General features: G+C 31.1%; 3 protein-coding genes across 3 annotated transcripts; all 3 read right to left on the bottom strand.

Annotated features, from left to right (window-relative positions):
* Positions 1–1,545: 1,545 nt before the first annotated feature.
* Positions 1,546–4,613, bottom strand: LOC133790286 (zinc finger transcription factor YY1). The gene is made up of 6 exons (XM_062227884.1): positions 4,320–4,613; positions 3,453–3,511; positions 3,127–3,326; positions 2,691–2,780; positions 2,342–2,485; positions 1,546–2,181 (listed from the first exon to the last, which is right to left on the bottom strand). Exons 1-6 carry the CDS (start codon positions 4,403–4,405, stop codon positions 1,636–1,638), a joined length of 1,125 nt encoding a protein of 374 aa, XP_062083868.1. The 5' UTR covers positions 4,406–4,613; the 3' UTR covers positions 1,546–1,635.
* A 7,080-nt stretch (positions 4,614–11,693) lies between these two features.
* LOC133789351 (serine/threonine-protein kinase-like protein At5g23170) lies at positions 11,694–12,979 on the bottom strand. The gene has a single exon (XM_062227203.1). The coding sequence runs from the start codon at positions 12,924–12,926 to the stop codon at positions 11,772–11,774; it is 1,155 nt and encodes a 384-aa protein (XP_062083187.1). The 5' UTR covers positions 12,927–12,979; the 3' UTR covers positions 11,694–11,771.
* A 6,118-nt stretch (positions 12,980–19,097) lies between these two features.
* LOC133789607 (putative invertase inhibitor) lies at positions 19,098–19,955 on the bottom strand. The gene has a single exon (XM_062227401.1). The coding sequence runs from the start codon at positions 19,953–19,955 to the stop codon at positions 19,098–19,100; it is 858 nt and encodes a 285-aa protein (XP_062083385.1).
* Positions 19,956–21,096: the final 1,141 nt, after the last annotated feature.

Raw genomic sequence — 21,096 nt, 5'->3', positions numbered from 1 at the left:
GAATACTAAAATGGTAGACTTTTTCCACTCAAAAGGCTTGAGAAGAAAAAGAAAAATATACGGTTTACTTATTTTGGCATGCAAATTATATATAGTGTAGGTTTACACATGTATGTTTCACTACCAAACTTTAATTAATTATTACTTAATTGTTAACATGGAAAAGTTTCATTATCTAGATGTGAGCTTCACGTAATATTTTACTCCAAAAGAAACAAAATTGGGTGTCTCTATTGAGAGAATAAGCAAATTATATAGTGGAAGTGTACACATGTTTCACTACCAAAGTTTAATTATTAATTGTTAACATGGAAAAGTTTTTATTAAGATGAGGGCTTCACGTATTATTTTACTACGAAAGAAACAAAATTGGATGTTAAATCTGTCTCTATTGGGAGAATATATATATAACTATATACCACGCCTAATAAGAGATGTCTTAAACTCGAATTCTCTCATTGAAATCCATAGTGGAAGAAGATGTATTACACCAGCCTACTTTTTAATAGTTGAGCAAACGACCCGTTATCTTCTATATTAATAATAATATGTATATGAATATATATATAAATATACACGAATATTGTGGCGGCACCGGCACTAAAAATGTAAACCAGTACAAACACACAAAAATTAGAAAACCACCATATTATTTTAAAGAGAATTTTCTCATTTGGTACTATTTATTTTTGGAAAGTATCATTTCAGTATTCTCTGTTTTTAATAATGTTTAAATAGTATCATGTATTTTGAAAACATAGATATTTAATATTCTAATTGATAAAATTTTGTCAATATGACCAAACTGACAGTAGTTATATATAATTTGTAGCTCGTACGATTGATAGTAATTTGATTAAATTGGTAAAACTTTATGGATTAAATTTGAATTTAGGGTACCAAATATATATACAATTTTAAAATACAGGGTACTAAATATATACGATTTTAAAATACAGGGTATCAAATATGTACGATTTCAAAATACAGGGTACCAAATGAGCATTATTTGTAAACACAGAGTATCAAGATGATACTTTACAAAAACAAAGTGTATCAAATAGTTACCTACCCTATTTTAAAATAACGAGATGACCTGAAAACCAAAAAATATACATATATATATATATATTAGTACGGTTAAAGCTATAAAACGACAACAAAATTAAAACAACAATAAATACAATAAACGACACTAAAATATTAAAACGACAACAACATTAAAACAGCAAAAAATATAATAAACGACATTAAAGCTAACAAGATGGAAAACGACAACAAAACTACAATAAATACAATAAAGGAAAACGATAATAAATTAAATAAACGACATTAAAGCTAAAAACAAGGAGGAGAAAAACTAGGAAAAATCTAATAAACGACAAGAATAGTTAAAATGTTAAAAATGTGAAAACTTTTTCCTAGTTATCATTTAGGTTTGTAATGAGATTTACCTTCGGAATGACCAAACCAAAATGTCTGTAAATGTTATGTTGATCAGCTAACTTATATCATTTATAATTTATTTATATAATTCAAACAGCATAGAGGAGTAAAATAAGCCTAATAATATTGCCACTTCAAAATGTGTTCAAACAAATTTCAACCAAAAAGAAAACAAAAGGAAAAAAAAAATTAGTCTTCATATTCAGTTTCTTCATCATCGTCCTCATTGTGCTCTGCATATCTCCAACCATCTTCAACATTGTCACGGTCTTCCTCCGTTTCTTCACTGTCTTCCTCGTAAACTTCTTCTTTGACCGGCCATGGTTTTTTCACTATGTTCACCCTAGCTGGGGGTGGAGTCGAGCCCTTCCGCTGCGCTATTTTCACAGGAGGTAACTTCACACTTGGCTTCGGCCTGTTTTGTTTCTGGGATTTGCCATTATGCACCCGGTTTCCACCATAGGCATCTTGGTCACTGCCTTCATCTATCTCATGAGCAGCATTGATTGCGGGGTTCTCAACATTCTCATCAGACGTATGTCCAGGGTGCTCTCTCCTCAGATGTAGTTTTAGTTTGTATTCATGGATGTAAGCCTTGTCGCACCCTTCATAAGGACATGCGTAAGGGCGGTCAGAGGATGCAGAGCCATAAACTCCTGCAGCCGGCTTGGGCGTTCTGGCTGGCTTCTCTGGAGGTGGAGTTGGGGTATACTTTGTCACATCCACAGTCCCACTCTGCTAAATACGACACGGTAAGAAATGGTAATAGCAGAAAATCTCATACATTTCATACTACCATAGCATATCAATTGAAATATAAAAAAAAAAAACCTTCGAGAAGTAAAAACTACATAGTAGAAGATGTATTATCAAGATGTCGGAAAATGATAACAACCTTTTCGTGGTGAGACGAAATATGGTTTTTCAATTTGTACTCGTGAGCATATCTCTTTCCACAATCCGGGTACGGGCAAATATGATAGTTCTCTTGCGAATGAGTCTTCATGTGTGATCTTAAGTTGAAATCCAAAGAGAACGCCTGCAAGTTTGACATTTGAAATGGGTGAAATGCTCATTCATTCCATAATCTTACCTATATTAGAGTTCAGACAAAAGATGGGAACATATGAAGGCCAGAATGATACTGGCCATACATAAATGATCAATTCAATAATTGAGGCCAATAAATCAAAAGGACAAAAAATTACAAGGAAAAAAGAGATTAGAGAGGAATAAATTATCACCTTACCACAGCCTTCATGAGGACATACAAAATCTCTTTCTCCTGTATGAATAAGAAAGTGTCTCTTTAACTTTGAACTATCCAAAAATTTCTGCAACAAAAACAAAACTATTCTTCAAACTACTGCATAACAACAAGAGAATGCAAGGCTAGAAAAATAAAATACCCAATATAACAGAGAAAGAGAAGTAAGAATGAAAAAAAGCAGTATAATAAACCTTCAATATGCGTCCTTGTAAAACCACAAACCTAGTTATCATGACTTGAGTCTAACCATTTTCCTTGCTCTACTGCTTGAATTATAAAATAGGGTAGGCATTTCTCTCTAGGATTATTAAAAAAGTCCAAATCCTATCTCAATCAAACAGTATTTCCAAATAATTGCAAAATAGATAATAAAATGGCTTTGAGTGAGAACATTCAACACAATATAATACCTTTCCACATCCCTCGTAATGACAGACATATTGTCTCTCCCCATGGATGTGAGAATGCTTCCTTAAAGCACCAGCATCAATAAAGGTCTTTCCACAACTTTCATAGCTGCAAAGAAAAAGTACTTCTGTAGTTGGTTCTGGTTCTGGTTCCGGTACCTCTGGTTCTTTTGCTTTCTCTTTCAAAGACTTTAATGTATCCTCTGATAGGCAACGATACAGATGAATGTGAGTACAGAAACATACAAGCATAATTATAGTCTATGACAAAGACACACAACACACGAATGTGAATAGGAGACAAAATGGCGAATCGAAGTAGGACATACCTGTTACCCATTTATAGAGAAAGCACTTCCCACCAGTGGCCACAACATCTTGGGGAACCCTAACCAAACGACAACCAGTTAGCTAAGGAGCAAATACCCATTTTGAAGAGACACTTCAACATCAAAACTATTATCATCTTCCCATTGGATCAGTATTTCAAGCTTAAATACTATTTAAAAATTTAACATTACTACATTACTCTGCCACTTCAAATTTAATTATTTTGAAACTAAGCTAATCCTACAATATTTGAGAAACAGAAACAATTCCTATATAAGTACCTGGTACCCAGGATGGACTCAAACCTCCGACTTTGTGGGAGCAAAACACATCCGACCATTTGAGCTGCCCCTTTTGGGAGCCACTTCAAATTTATCAGACAACTTAAGACTATGATCATACAATTTTAACCAGAACAGATAGTTCTCAATGAACTCAAATCCATGACCGTGCCCTGATGCAGCTACAGGGCATAGACTATCTAGTTTTACTTGTTCAAATTTCATCCCAAAAAAACAAAATTTCCTTCACAGCCAATCTACAACCACACTTATCCCCATAAACTAAAAAAATTAATTGTTAATCCTCGCAGACAATACATATACATTCTCACACTCGAATTCTATTCGAAATAAATCACATAATAAAAAAAACAACCAAGAATCGATAAACAATACTCAAAATTCAATAAATTTTCAAAAAATTATATAAAGAAAACATAAAAGCCCAAATAAACCCCTTTTCCCAATTTCCATCTCAACATGTTCGAAAAGAAACAGAGCAACAGTACTTGAGCCCTAGAAACATAATTGGAAGCCAAAACTAAAATTCTGAAAAATAAATAAAAGATGAAGAGGTGAATTCACCATTCTCTAAACCATTTAACAGCAGGAGCCTTGGACCTGAGAATAGGGCGCCGCTCGAAAAGATTGTGATTGAAATGGGACTCCATTATGGTTTTTCCTAAGCTCAAACTTGTCAACTTGTAAGAGAACCAACACAGGCTTCGACTTTTGGTTTCGGTTTAGGGTTAGGGTTAGGGCTCAACATGTGATGTGATAGAGTCTCACGGTGAAGATGGAAGAAGAAGAAGAAGAAGAAGAAGAAGGAGAAGTGTTAAAGGTTTGGCTCTTTCTATGGCTTTGAGCTTCATTCCTGAACCGAAACCAAAAGTCTGGACCGCCATGGGCCCACTCAAACTTCGCTCACTTCTTTTTAATGTCGTTTTTCTCCTTAGTCATAGAAAACGACATCAGCAAAATTCAGTTACGTTCACTTATTTTTAATGTCGTTTTTCTCCTTAGTCATAGAAAAGGACATCAACAAAATTCAGTTACGTTCACTTCTTTTTTATGTCGTTTTTCTCCTTAGTCATAGAAAACGACACCAACAAAATTCAGTTACAATTATTTGAGTCAGTTACGTTCAAGCCGCTTATATATAATTTTTTATTTTAGCAAGACCCAACACAAAAGAATTGATATATGTAATAAGTAGGAGTGAACATTTTACCAAAAAAAAAAAAAAAACTGCAAATTCGACCAACTCAAATTTTTGCAAAATTCGTCAAATTCGGGTGAAATTCGATCTAAATTCGACATGGTTTGGGTCGGGTTCGGATTTTGAAATTTTGGGTTGGGTTCGGATTTTGAAATTAACAGCACACAGGTTTTGGTGTAACCCGAACCCGAAAATAATTTTAAAAAAAATTAATTTTTGAAAAAATAATGTTTTTTTTAAATTATCAAGACCCAATTTGTAAAAAATCAACATTAACAAACTAACAACAAAGTTAAAAAAAAAACATGTGAAAACAAAAATTTAAAAAGTGTAAAAAAAATGGTATTTTTGAATTTTTTTACTAAAGCACATTTTCAGCCCAAAGCCCATTTTTAGACCAATCCCACCCGAAACCCGACCAAACTAGACCCGACCAAACTCGACCCAACCAAACCCGAAACCCGAAATCACCTCAAAATCTGAAAATTTCGGATCAGATTCGGTACCACTTTCATCCACCCGAAACCCATAAAACTCGAACCCGATGCACTCGAAAATCTGACATATGTGCACCCCTAGTAATAACTAGTTAACAATAATCTATAATAATTATTAAATTAAAATATGTGAGATTTAATATTATATTTAACCAATAATAGTATGTCACATTCTTATAATGCTGATCATCACTGATTGCCCTTAATAATTTTTTTTTTTTGTATTGACACAAAAGTTGATAAAATGATTGGGATGATTAACATCGTTCAAGTTGTATTTTAAGTTGTGTTTTTTTTTTTTTTATAAAAATCTATGCTCATTGAATAGAATCCATAAGTACAATGGTGAAAATACAAGGTGGAAAGTTGTCCAATTAAGTAAATTCATTATCGACTATAAGTTCATACTTAGCTAATCTATGAATCGTCTTATTGAACTAAAAATAGATAACAATTGTCTACAATTCTATAACTGATTTTGTAAATATTATTTACAAACACGTAACAGATATTTACAAGTTCGTAACATATAGTTACTAGTTTGTAAACGTTGATCACAAGAAATTGTATTTTACAGATTTTATTTATGATTTTGTCACTCTGTATTTACAATTTTGCAATTCCGTGTTTTTATCCAAAAATTCTTTATTTTTGTAATGTACCGTATTTTTCAGATTTTTTTTAACTTTTAGTACATTTTTGTAGATTTCCCTTTTTTCTTTTGAGGATTTTTTAGTTTTATGGCTTTTACATCTATAGTTTGGAAAAAAAAAATGGAGATTGTACTTTTATCAAATTTTATGGTAAAATTAGAAAAAAAAAACTTAAAAATTTATGGGAAAATATGGTAGCTAACGAAACTTTATCAATAGTAAAATTTTGCCTTAAACTAATTTTTGTACAAAAAAAAAGCTCATGACTTAAAAATTTTAATAAAAACCATAAAATAACTTTTTTCTACAAAAATAGGTCATATACAAAAAAAGGTCATATTTTTGCAAAGATTTTATAAAAATCCATAAAATCTGTAATTTCGTCTTATTTTTTCTAAATATTAAAAAATATAGGCTAAACAGATATATGGTAAAAATCTTTTAATATGTGTCCATTTTCAACTTATATGTGTACAAATTCTAGTCTTTATACTTTTCAAGATGTCTCAAATTTATTGCTCAAATCTTGCTATATAAAAAAAAATATTTAAAAAAACATTAGTTCATATGTATAAAATAATAAATAAAGGGAGTTTTTAGTTATGGGCATTATTTTTGCCCATGCTATAGTGGCGTTTCCTATTTTTGATGCTTGAAGAAATTATAACGCAATTTTTTTGTATGACAGCGTACATGATAATTATAGTAGGCATCTCGTCAATTTTGAGTAAATTCTTAATAATTTACAGTGCTGAAATCAGAGTTCAAATAATATTGTTTTCCACGTGTATAAAAAAAATTAGACACGCGTGCAACTGATTATTTGAACTTTGATTTCGACACCGTAACTTATTAAGAATTTTTTTGAAAATTGATAAGCGTATAAAATATATGCTTATTAATAACATTTTCAGATTGATTTGGTTGTTTTTCTCAAGAGAAAGTTTCTATTTAATCTGTTTGGTGAACTTGTGCAGTTTGTCGTTATAATTCTGATTTGTTCGAGAATTTGGATAAATGTTGGTTTTAGTAGCCGAATATTGGCCAATATGTGGAAATATGGTACAGGCGATATATCGCCTGTCTTGGGCGATATATCGGCATAAGGAGGAATTCCAAATTTTGGCTTTGCAGAAACGACATCAGAAACTTGCGTTTTTATCGAGAACATTCGCCAGGCGATATATCGCCTGTCTTGGGCGATATATCGGCACGAGGGCATTTTTGGAAATTTTCATGGAAATTCGTAGGTTTTTGGATTTTTATAAAAAGAAGATCTGAAAGGAAAAGGAGGGAGGAGGCATTCTGACGGCAAAGGGAAAGAAACAGAGAAGAATCCACGTTTAATTCGTTTGTGTTTATTTTTTTATGTTTTTGAATTTTAGATTGGATGATGAAGTTTAATATTATGAACTAAATTCGTATTTAGAGTATTTTAATGTAGTCACTGGATATTCTATTCGTCTTTAATGCAATTTCTATGAATCTTTGAATTTATGGTTATCTATTGTTCTTATGTTTAATGCTTGTAATTGATTGGCCATCTGTTGCATGATTATTGGTTTTAATTCAATATCTGAAAAGTGAGAATTGGAATAGCTTTAGACAATAGACATAGATTTCAATTTAGAACGAAAGTATCAAATTGGTTTGTGTAGCAATTAGGTTTTTGTTCTTAATGCGGTTTATGTGTAGAATTATCACAGACATGTAGAAAATTCGCAGGTAAACTGAATATTTTATATCTTGAGAGAGAATAGAATTGTCATTAGTAAACTTGCTATAACCATAGATCACAGAAACATATTAGTTGTATTATTGATTGAATAGAATTGAAGGTTGATGAAATTAGAATACTCTAATCTTTCGCTCATATTAAATTTCGTTAATTAAATTGTGCTTTCTTAGTTTATTGTGTTTTCTTAGTTTATTGATCGTTGTTAATTGTCATTAAAATTTCATTAGTCAAATAGAAATAAAAGTTTGCTATTGGTAATTATTAGATCAATTCCCTGACGGAACGATAATATATTTCCACTACTATTACTTGTTTATTCGATTGCGTATACTTGCGCAGTAGTAAAAATTCGCAACAAAAATTAACGAGAAACATGTTATAATTATAAGGGATATTTGCAGTATAAGTACCCAATGTTTGGGTTTTGTACGCGGCATAGACCCAATGTTTATTTTTAGTAGCAAAAGTACTCAAAGTCAGTAAAACTGTAATTCCGTCAGCCTCCTCCGTCAGGTTCCGTTTCGTGATGACTGGACCAACACGTGTCACTTCGTGATTGGTCCAACTCAATAATATATTAGGGATATTTGTGGCATAAGTACCCAATGTTTGAGTTTTGTACGCAGCATAAGTACCCAATGTTTAAAAATAATTATGATTTGGACCAATAAAAACGTGACACGTGTCTGCCTAACGGAGGAGACTGACGGAATTACAGTTTTACTAACTTTGAGTACTTTTGCCACTAAAAATAAACATTGGGTCTATGCCGCATACAAAACTCAAACATTAGATACTTATGCCGCAATTATCCCTAATTATAATGCGTTATCATGTAAAAAAAAATAGTTATAATTTCTCAAAGTGCCAAAAATAAAAATAAAAAATGTCCATACAACAAAGGCAAAAGTGATAAAAAAATTCCAATAAATATAAATATATATATAAATTGAGATGTGAGTTGTAGCTAAAATTTTGAGACATAGTTAGAATGAGAACTAGTATATACTTTTTTTCTGATGGAACAAAAATAGTAAAACAAAAAAACGACACATGATCACTTCGAAGTGAAAGGTCGTGTTCTTTTCAAAGATATGTCTTCAAATAAAACACACAACTAAAAATAAAATAAGAATTATTTACCAAATATTATTTATATATATATTTTCAACAACAAAAATAAATAAAAGAAGAGGTTAATTTTGAGCAACATCAATTGGAATTACATACTCAGTCCTATATTGTAACAAATAGTCAAATAAGATCTAGTGTACCAGAATAGATCTCAAAACAAAATATAAAAAAACAAAAAAAATTATATAAAAGGATTGTTAATTTGAAGCAAAATTTATGTTTTACCTCATTTAAATTTATATTGAGAAGAATACCATACATTGATAAAATGTAACTAGCTAGCTACCAATAAAATCACAATCTCTATAACCCTACCAAATTTATAAAAAAAATAATGTAAAATGACAAATTAATTAGCTCTTTGAGATATATTATAAAAATATATGTATTGAAATGATTCTATGCATGCTTTTACGTTTTTTTTTTCACTGCAAATATATTCGTGAAATGGCCTTAAATTTTTGTGTACGGACTCCAAATCGAATTGTTTCGAATTCAGAATTGAAATAAATAATTTTATTGACTAATAGTGGACAAATTGGTATTTACGTATATGAAAAGAGTGTTGTTATTTGATATCTTAAGATGTGTAAGATGACATAAGATAATACTCTATAATTTGTTAATGATACTTATTATTATTTATTAAATTAAATGTGACGCCCCTTATCACTATGACTGCTTTCTGGAATGACGACTAGCCCTACAAACCAACACGAGTATTTCCAGCATGCTTTGTTCTCACTTGCACACTTCCTGGGAAAACTTCCGAGGAGGTCACTCATCATTAGATTACTCCAAGCCAAGCGCGCTTAACTATGGAGTTCTCAAGTGATGGGCTACCGAAAAGAAGATGCATCTTCCTGATATAGGTAGTACCCATCAATCCATTTAAGTCATCTTCAACTGTGCAGTCTCATATCTACACACTCCTAGAATTATCACACTTGACCTTCTCCAGGCGGTGTGGGATTGCACAGCTTACCCGATCTTTCCCCTTACGGATCACGAGATTCTGACTGTCACATTAAAATATATGGTACTCGATATTAAATTACACAAATAGTGATATGTTATATTTTTTGTGTTAAGCACCAGTAGTGTTCTTTATTTATTAATAATACATATTATTATTTATTAAATTAAAATATATGATACTCGATATTAAATTCTACCTATTGTGATATATAACGTAATCATCACTAGTGTCCTTTTACAATAATCACAGTAAAATACACATCATTTATAACATGAATAGTTAAACATAATAATTTTGACAACCAAAGTGATTAAAATGGTCTCTTCTCACACCTTTTTGTTGTTTTATTTGTTTTTATGTTTTTGAAGGCTTTGGCTTTTTAGTGATACGTGACAAATGAAAATAAACAAATCGAAGAACCATATAAATAATTTGACTATAGTACCATCGTCCTCGTGGGCCATAAAATTAATTAATAAATTAAATAATTGAACATATAATTAAAACTATTGTACTTGATTCATGGGAGCCAACCAATTCGATGAATTTACATTCTGATTTTGACTTGGTCAATGGAGACTTTATACGAGTGTTTGTCTTGTAATTAATAATAACCCATTAATAATTATTTTTATTTTTATTTTTATCTTAAATATTAATTTTAAAATAAAAGTCAACAACAATTTTCAAATGGAGATAGTGTGAAACAAATGAGTTGTTAATAAGCAAGTATATTTAACTTTCGAGTATAAAAAACAATAGGATAACAATATCAATAAATTAATAAAATACCAATGGTTTTATTTGCTTTCTACTATATAACAAATGAATATGACCAATTGAGTTTGATATTAGAAAATAAAATATGAAAATCATATCTTAGAAAACCCACCACATGGAATGGAAGTTTAGAAAAACCAACAAGGAATAAAAATAAAAAATTACACAATATAATATTTGTAATAATAATAAATTATAAAATGAGCTAAAATAAGAGATATAGTTTGAGAAATAATAAATTAAAAAAATAAATCTAAATCAAAGCCCATCAAAATGGAATGACAGCACATCAATATACAAAGGTTTCTAATGTTCTTATAGCCCACCTAATATTTTGGGAATCTTCTGTTTGGACTTGCTACCAAATTTTTTCATGTTTTTTTTTTCAAAAATCTTCTAATAATTTTATGATCATATCTCATTGGTATGATTTGTTAACCCAACTCTAGCTATTCTATGAATATAGGATAATGATTTAGTCTCCTTTATTAGGGATAGCAAAGAATTCAAAGAATAATTTCAAAAAAAAAATACGGATAGTTATGAGAATTCACGAATATTATTATTTTATTTTAATTTAAGATAAATTAATAAGTCATAATTCATTAGTTGATTATATTATTAATTTTTGACGAATAATTTACACATTTTCATGATATTAATTTGACAATGTACACACAAAATTTTATGATCATATCTCATTGGTTTGATTTGTTAATCCAACTCTAGCTATTCTATGAATATAGGATAATGATTTAAAGAATATAGTAAAGAATAATTCAAAAATAAATAAAAACTAAAAAAAAATACCGATAGTTCTAATAATTCACGAATATTATTATTTTATTTTAATTCAAAATAAATTAATAAGTCATAATTCCCTAATTGATTGTATTAGTAATTTTTGACGAAGAATTTACACCATTTCATGATACTAATTTGATAATATACACACAAAATTAAAAAAAAAATGTGTTTCATTCTGTTTTTTCTAACCATATAATAAGAATAATTATGTGTATAAACAAATAATATACCTAATTGGAATCATCAACATGATCATCATCATCATGATTAGCCAAAAGTAGGTCTCTCAACAACACAAGCTTCTTATTCCCTTTCGAAACAAGAACATCATCAATATGAGGAGGAGGAGGCTCCTCTTCACATTCAATCCGACGACACCGTTTTGCCAATTTACCATTTTGCCCCTTAATCCGAACAAACATAACATTTCTCAAAAGACTACTCCAAATGGGAAAAAACAACCTACGAATTGGTCTCTCCGCAAAACACGAGCTCATTCCATCAACGACATCAACCATAGACGGACGACAATCTTCCTCCAACGACACACAACGCGCCGCCACGTAAGCAAGCTGCCTCACCGCCCTCGCCACGTCATCATCGGGAGACTGAACTCTCTTGTCGTATAACTCATTCCATTGTCGTTTCTTGATCAACGGCAAAGCCCATTCGGTTATATCAGTCGGCGTTTTATTGATCTCCATGGCGTTACGGCCACTTATGATCTCCAACACCAAAACGCCGAAGCTAAACACGTCGTTTTTGGTGCTGAGCTTAGACGACGTCGTATAACACGGGTCCAAGTACCCAATCGTCCCCGCTGGAACCACCACCGCTCCGTGATCGGAAACCACGGCGGCGACGGCGAGTCCGAAATCGGCGAGCTTGGCGACCCAGTCCGAGTCGAACAACACGTTCTCGGACTTAATGTCTCTGTGGACGATCCCCGAACGGTGGAGAAAGCTGACCGCGGTGGCGATTTGGAGAACGATTTGGAGTCGTTTGGGCCAAGACGGCGGCGTTTTGACGAGGTGGAGCAGGTCGTGGAGTGAACCGTTGGGCATGAACTCCATCACCATAACTCGGAAGTTTTGAACCGAGTCGTGACTCGTTCCGAGGAGGTTTATGATAAACGGCGGTGAGTTTTGGGATAAGGAGGATAGTACTCGTACCTCGTTCTCGATAATCTTTGATGAGTTATTATTATGATCGTGGCGGAGGCCGCCATGGAAGTAGCTCAGAGGTTTTTTCACAGCGGCGAGTAGTTTGAGGAAAGTGGCGAGGTAGATGTATCCATGGCTGCCTTTTCCGATGAGTCTGGATGGAGAGAAGTTGTCTGTGGCTTTTAAGAGCTCGTCGTAGTCAAATAACTCTGGTTCAACCATTATTATTAAAGCTTAAACCTTTGTATATGTCGATCTTGATGATGATGATGATGATGATGATGATCAAGGTTATTAATATATAATAATAGTAATGTATATATATATATATGTGTGTGTGTGTGTGTGTTGTGTTGTACTACGTGATCTTAAGCTGAACAAAAAGCTTTATTGGAGATGCCCAGAGAATAAAGAGGTTTTGGGAGACATCAAAAGGTGATTGAGATATATCTTTACATATATATATATATATAAAAATATATAATAATAATAATATTACTTAATGTAGGGTTTATAAATAATATTATTTAACGAAGGTTAATGTAGGTTTTTGACCCTGACAAAATTATTTTTGAAACTTATGATTTGTAAAATAGTTGAAATTTTTGACCCTGACAAAATTATTTTTGAAATTTATGATTTGTAAAATAGTTGAAATTTTTGACCCATTTGTAAAATAGTTGAAATACATCTTTAAATTTAATTTTAATGAAAAAAAATTAAGTATTTTGTTATGTGAGTTGTTAATATGGTGAAATATTTATAATTTTAATTCCAAAAAGGTTGATTAAAATCGGCTTAAGAGCCTATTTGAATAATTATACAATATACAAAAAATAATTTATCAAAATACAAAATTCTAATTAATTAATATATATATATAAAAATATTTGGGGCATATTTTCTTTTCATAAAGCAAAAGGGAATATCATTTAGTCTAATCCAATCTCACACGTACCCCTAGATTTTCAAACAAATTATTCAGATATTACTATCTAGTTCGATCGATATTCTTAAATGTTGAATCATGAGTTTCTAAGAACAAAAAAATAAAATCGAAAAGATAACATAATGCATTTGGATACCTAGAAAAATTGTTCATGCCACTACACTAAATAATAATTGATGCTATATATATATATACATATATATATATATATAAAGGTCATAAAAAGAAGAAAATGTTATTGAATGAAGGAAAAAGAAGAGAACCAAAGTAGGGTTCTTTCTGACCAAAGAGGGATGTCCCCTCCATTAACTAGCTAGCTTCTCTATCATGGGTTCCCACCAACCTTTTCTTTCCTTAATTTCATAAATCCAATTTTTATTATTTTATATTCCAAAAAATCATATATAGTTGTTTAAGAGAATTGGCAAGTGGCAATGCTATTGGTGCAATTAAATATCGGGTCTCACTTATTTGAATTTAACAAATATTTCGAGTTATCGTCAATCAATCATGGAGTGTCACCTCATGTAGTGTTGGATATTTCAAAGTGTCAAATAGCAACAATCTTATTTAATTATGATAAAAATGTCTGCTATGTGGTTTTGTTTTGGTCAAGTGACTCAAATCTATGTTTACATGCACTCCATCATTTTATTGGTAAGATTATTCCACTAATAATAGAATAAACCCTAGTGGTGACTGTGAGGTGAGTCTCACCACTACTCACTCTTTTTTCTGTTTTTAAAAAGTTCATTCAATGAAATACTAACTTATACGTATCAAATCTTGTCTATACATATACATGTATAATGTAAAATAATAGAATATATATAGTTGAGGATGGCAACTACATTTTCATATATATATATATATATATAATGTTGAACTGTTCTTATCTTTGTTAAGTTCTAACAACATTGACATAATTTTTTAATATGACAAGAATTGATTGTTTTTGGTTATATATGCGCACCCAAATGTTATATGTAGTGACATGGTACTGCTTATTAAAACAAAAAGTTCCAATTTAAATAAATATAATTGGTTGAAAAAATTATCATATTGCTGTTATGCAATGTTTACGTGCATATTTCGGGTGCACATATCATTACTCTTCTGTTATAATATAAATCAAAAGCGAGTTCTATATTGAAAAATACCATATTTAATTATAACATTTTGGCATAATATTGTATCATGCCATTCATTTTTTGAATATGCCAAGAGTTGATTGTTTTTGTTACGAGTAATGATATATGCATCTAAAATATAGACATAAATATTACACACAGTGATATGGTACTGCTTTTTAAAACAGTGAGTCTCAATTTCAATAAATGTAATTGGTCGATACAAACGGTCACATCACTATCCGTAATATCTATATGCATATCATTATACCCTTTTGTAATAATATGAATCAAAAGCCAGTTCAATATAGAAAAATACCATATTTAATTGCAAAAAGAGATGTTGTAGTACAGTCTCTATACTGGGATTTTACTTTCTTTTTCTTTTTTTGCATAATGATATATTTTTGTAAAGATGTATAAAAGGAGGTCTCAACTGAAGTGAGTAGTTCCCTCTCAAGTCAGTTCAAAATTGAAATAAGTAATAACCATGCATGTGAAGGTGATCTTCTTTTTCACTTTTAAAGCATCTTCATGACTCATAAGCATGCGTCAAAAAAGGGAGTAGTATATCAAGGCTCTCCATTCTCTTAACTTGTTGTTCTTTTCAAAACCATACTAAATAATTATTTGAATATATATTTACATATATATATATATTGAGAAAAATAATTTGAATTTTATATATGTATCATCTACTTTTTTACTTTCTCTCTTTTCTATTACTTTTTTTTATTAATTTTTTCTTTAAGATAGAATAATATATATTTCTTTATCTTATTTTGGTTAATTATTCAAGATTTTTTTGTTTTTGAATATGTGTTTTGACAAATTATTTTTTAGACCCTATATTTTGTAAAATTATTTAAATAGAACCCTAAATCTGATTTTGACTAAAGTTTTATCAACTGGAATCACAAATAATTCACCAAACTAACAATTCAGAACAAAAATAAAATTATTCTGCCTAAAAACTGTGTTGTGATATTCAATTTTTTCTTCATCAAAATTGAGTTTAATGATCTATTTGAACCATTTTACAAAATATATGGTCTAAAAATGAATTTTTTAAAACACAGAGTCCAAACAGGTAATTGAAAAAAATACAGGGTCCAAAAAAGTATAAATCCATTATTATGAGAGCTAGTCATGTACAAATTTGTTCCTTTTTTTTTTCTATGTGCTTGAAGAAAAATAGTCTAATGATGCTATGCAGATCAAAATTGTTGCTGCCATGTTTTCTATACACCTAATTTAAAAATAAAAACTTACATAATTAGTTTTTTTTTAATTTTAGAAATAGACATTTAAAATATCACTTTCACAAAATAATTTATGTTGAAAATTATTTGCAATAACGTGTGTAAGTGGAGTGTTGTCTCAATTTGCAAAAAGAATAATTAGTATAATTTGTTAAACATTTTTTTTAGCGAGAGAGACTAATTTGTAAAATGTTATTTTAAAATTTTGATATTAATAAACACTTATTTAGATATAAAATTGTACATTAAACTAGACAAAAATATGAATTTGGTAGAAAATCAATTATTTTGTTATGTTTATTTAAATACAATATTTTTACTTGACTTGTATAAAGTACAACCATCCTTACAAATCTTTACAAAAATACCATTTCATAATTACACAATATGATTACATATATAAATAAATAAAATTACATTAAATATATATACTAAATGCAATACGAAATTAACTTATTGTAAAAAATAAAAATAAAAATAGCTACTCTTTTTTTATATATAAAAACCAAAGACATTAAAATATGGGGATTTGTAGTTTCTCATTGTAGTTTGAGTGTTCATAATTTTTATATAGACAAGAGAATTCACTACTTTTGTGTTTGTGACCCGAATTCTAAAAGCCCAGCTCAAGAAACTTATAGCGTGAAATTTGTGGTAAAATAAAATATAGAAGAAAATTTGGTTTTTATAACAATCCTCCAAACTCTTGTATCTTTTTTTTCGACATAATGAATTTTCTCTCTTGTTAGTTATTTTTTTCTTTCGGGATTTCCACGTAAATATGTATTTTCTTTATTTTTATTCTTCATTGTGTTTTATATTTTCTAAAAATACCATTTTTTAGGATTTTATTACTCCAATCCAACTTCTCATTCAAAACATAAATTTCTTCCTCTTTTCCATTTCAACACCTTATACCATGGGACCTTCATACTCTACCTTGGGCTGGGTTATGAGGCTGAACTAGTGGGCCCGAGCCCAAGCCCATTTTAAACCAAATTCTTGATAACTACTAGCCCATTAAACAATGGGCTTAAGGGCCCGTATTTGAAATTTTTGGATAAGGGAACACGTCATGTGAGGCTTCAAGGATTAACATTATTTTTTTTTTCCGTTTATTGACCCCACTACTATAATTATTCATCAAACTAAATATGAAAATATTATTATCCAAAAATATAAAATATATTCATGCATTTTCCAATGAGACGAAATTTAGAGGTGAAGATTTCTATTAATCATATTACCTCACCACATTCCCAAACTTGTGACCTCTCTAAATCCAAATTCACAACATACCTTTCTTAATCTCAAATTTGTTTGCTATTAATTTTCATACTATAATTACTAATTTATAGCCTTCAATACAATTTTCTTACAATGTTACATGTTTGTGCAATTTGTTTTTCCAATTATTTTTTTTCTTTTTCTAATAAAAATTAAATTAGAGAAATCAAAATATTATTTCAAGAGTCTACTCATATTATAAATGAGAGCTTTACATGAACAAGCACTTGATCTTTGACTTGGTCGAAAAGAAATCGAAAGTCAAAGACATGGTTCCTAGAACGCCATCCGATTCAGTAAAAGATATGTTTGTGATAGGATTGAATCATTTTTTTTTATCAAAAAAAGATGCGAACTCGTAACTTAAGTACGAAATGAGTCTTGTGTACCCATTTCTTTACTTTAGTATTTTTTTGCGAAAGCAAAAATATTCAAGTCAACGATAAATAGTAAAAGAAAGAGTAATGATAGATGCACTTTCAATTTGCACATACAAATTACACACCACGATGTGTAAGTAATCTCAATCATACAATTAAATACTATGTAGACCCCACTTAAAAATATTCATGGTTGAGATTGCTTACGCATTATGGTATATAATTTGAATGTGCAAATTAAGAGTGTCTCTATCATTACTCATAAAAGAAATATAAAATTCAATATAAATTATAAGAAAAAATACTATATACTTTTAAAATAAAATTATTATGGGCCAAGGCTCCCTTTTTAGCTCACCCTTATTGTAATGAAGGAGAGTTCCACCTCTTAATATATATAATTTATTAAGATAATCTACTAATAATATTAAATGAAACTCAATAGAAACACAAGAGAACCATAATAAATAGATCATACTATTGTCATTTAAAATAAATTTATATATCTTTAAATTGTTATTTATATTCTTATTGGTTATTGTTTGTTTACATATCCAATCTAATTTCCTCTAATATAATCCAATTTTCAACTTGGAATTATTGTTGCTTAATTTGCACTGCAGAGTTTCATAACATTTTTAAAAAATTTAACTAACCATACCAATTTGCAACTAATATTAGCAAAGCTATCATTTTCAATTTTAAGTAATAAATATTATTTATTTCTCTGACTTTTGTTACAAAATTACTATCATTTATAATTCTGTCTTTTTTTGTGTTTGTAATGGACCGTTGACATCACTACAAGAAATATAGATTTTAGAGGCGGAATTATTACCGGCGGACTAACTCTGCCGGTAATGTGCAGTATATTAGCGGCGGAGTACTGGGTCCGCCGCTAATACAAAATACCCGTAACTGACTTTTCAAATTTAATACCGGCGACCATTTTACCGGCGGGATAAGGGATATAGCGGCGGGCCGGGGTAGCGGGTTATGGTAATACCGGCGGAACCCGCCGGTAATAGTTTAAGACCGGCGGTGAAATACCGGCGGACCTCCGCCGATGCTGTATTACCGGCGGAGTAATACCGGCGGACCTCCGCCGATGCTGTATTACCGGCGGAGTAATACCGGCGGACCTCCGCCGATGCTGTATTACCGGCGGAGTAATACCGGCGGACCCCGCCGGTGATGTATGTATTACCGGCGGAGACCCGCCGGTAATACTATTATAGATGTGTGTTAAAAAACTCTTAGTTTTTTTCACTCCTCATCTCTCAGACTCGCAGTCGCCGCATCACCGCACCGCCACTCCACCGCGCGACGTTCTCCAACCCTCCGTCCACTCCGTTCGCCCTACCCTCCTCACTCCATACCCTCAGTCACTCCGGCGTCACTCCTGCCCAGCCCTCCGCCTCCGCCTGGAGGCCCTGGCCTGCCATTCTCTTCGACAAAGGCGAAACAACGTGCTTTTTGGTTTCATCGGTCTCCTTAAACCCATCCTCACACGTCGATGAAGCGTCAATCACCGAACTCAAACCTATATTCGCGTCATCGTATCGCTTCGCCTTGTAATCCTTCACAGCCACTTTGATTGTCAACACCGCATCATTAAACAGCTCCATACAGTCTCTCAAGCAAGCCTTCACATAAGGGTCCAATTTCTTCTTATTATTGTCATTGTGGAGAAGGTGTTTTATGAAATGCCTAGTAGAAGTCACGTTGTTTTTGGTCAATCTTATCGAGACGAGACCCAAGTCTCGGAGATCGGCGCACCGGCGACCGTCGGGAGAAGACTCGAAGGAGACTGTGCAAAAGTTGTAACTGAGATTTGGGTCGGTGTCGGAACACTTTTTGCAGGTGCCTTGGATGAGATTTGAAGAAGAAGAAGCTACTAGGGAGAGATGGAAAGTTGAGAGGATGAAAGAGAAGGAAAGAGGAAGTAAAATATTGAGGAAAGGAAAAATATGAGTTCTCATGATGAACCCGCCGGTAATAATCCGGTCAAACGGTGTCAGCGTTGCACAACACCGGCGGACGCCCGCCTCTATTAATCCGCCGGTAATAGTGCAATACCGGCGGGTAGTGTCAAACGGTCGGTAATGGTGATAATACCGACCGTTTATTAATGGCGGGACTTTACCGGCGGATTTCCGCCGGTAATAACAAATACCGGCGGATATACCATGTATTACCGGCGGGCTCCTCCGCCGGTAATGGTGATTTTTGTTGTTGTGCATTTTAATAGACAAAAATTGTTTGACATCAAATATTTTTATAGCCAACAATTCTTAATATATTAATTCTTGTCATTGATAGCATTTTTATGTAAAAAAAAAGTATATACTTGAAACTCATTCACTATAATTTATATATATATATATATATATATACCACACACTCATATGTTGCACTTCTAAAAAAATACTATTTAACAACAAATGATTACTTCAATTAAGTGGGAATAGTTTTCTTCAAAAATCGATCTCATTTAAATAATTTTGTACATGTTGATGTAATTTACATATACACGTATAGTTGCACGCAATATTATATAATTATAAGTATATATATATATGTAAATTACTATTGACAAAATGATTACATATATAATGTAATTTTATCATATGTAAATATATTACATAATTATTACTATGTATTGTAATGAGATTGGTATTCACATACAAGTACAAAGGACGTCTAGTAAAATAGTTTTTTTTTTTTTTTAATGTTACTTTGCTTATATAATTTTTTACAAAATAATTTTTTCTAACGTGCTTCATACTTTTAAAAGACTAGTTTATAAAAATTTATCACCTCACTTATTCTATATTTATATGGACGATATAAGGTTTACCAAATTTTTTCTTGTTAAGAGATATATTCTATTCACACCACAATTATTGAGTTAATAGTTAAATTGATTGTATGGTTAATTAATAATCCTTAAAAGTCTAAGTATATCAAACCGAACTCAGAGTATATTAAATTTCAATATAAATACATTAAACAAAATCTATAGTACATATCAAAATACATTCTTTCTTTTATTAAAAAAATAAAAACGGTTGCCCTATAATATAATGAGTTTTATTGTTTGTATACACCCCTTCGTGTTTTTGGTAACTTGACAATTATAATCATAATATTTTTATATAATGATATACATTGTAGTTACAAAGCCAACTCTGGACATAGGCCTGTGCTTAGGGCCCCCAAATAAAAGGCCCCAATTTTCAAAAATACAAAAAGGCCTCGTAATTTTACAAAAATACCTTTTATATATAAATATTGTAAAAATACCAAAATTTTCCTTGGGCCCCCATTGCTCACGGGTCAGCCCCTGCAAGCATATCACTCATTTTAAAAAAAATTTAAATA

This window comes from Humulus lupulus, chromosome 7 (genome assembly GCF_963169125.1).
Source record: "Humulus lupulus chromosome 7, drHumLupu1.1, whole genome shotgun sequence".
NCBI classification, from domain to species: Eukaryota; Viridiplantae; Streptophyta; class Magnoliopsida; order Rosales; family Cannabaceae; genus Humulus; species Humulus lupulus.
The sequence above is the reverse complement of the archived record's forward strand: the minus strand, read 5'-3'. Positions and strand labels throughout refer to the sequence as shown.

What these genes read in the sequence shown, in the direction of transcription:
- LOC133790286 (XM_062227884.1), bottom strand. Translation starts at nt 4,405, where the DNA reads ATGGAGTCCCATTTCAATCACAATCTTTTCGAGCGGCGCCCTATTCTC. An exon ending in GTTAAATGGTTTAGAGAATG is followed by an intron (nt 3,512 to 4,319) that starts GTGAATTCACCT and finishes TCGTTTGGTTAG; the next exon opens with GGTTCCCCAAGATGTTGTGG. An exon ending in TTTCGTCTCACCACGAAAAG is followed by an intron (nt 2,182 to 2,341) that starts GTTGTTATCATT and finishes CGTATTTAGCAG; the next exon opens with AGTGGGACTGTGGATGTGAC.
- LOC133789351 (XM_062227203.1), bottom strand. Translation starts at nt 12,926, where the DNA reads ATGGTTGAACCAGAGTTATTTGACTACGACGAGCTCTTAAAAGCCACA.
- LOC133789607 (XM_062227401.1), bottom strand. Translation starts at nt 19,955, where the DNA reads ATGCACAACAACAAAAATCACCATTACCGGCGGAGGAGCCCGCCGGTA.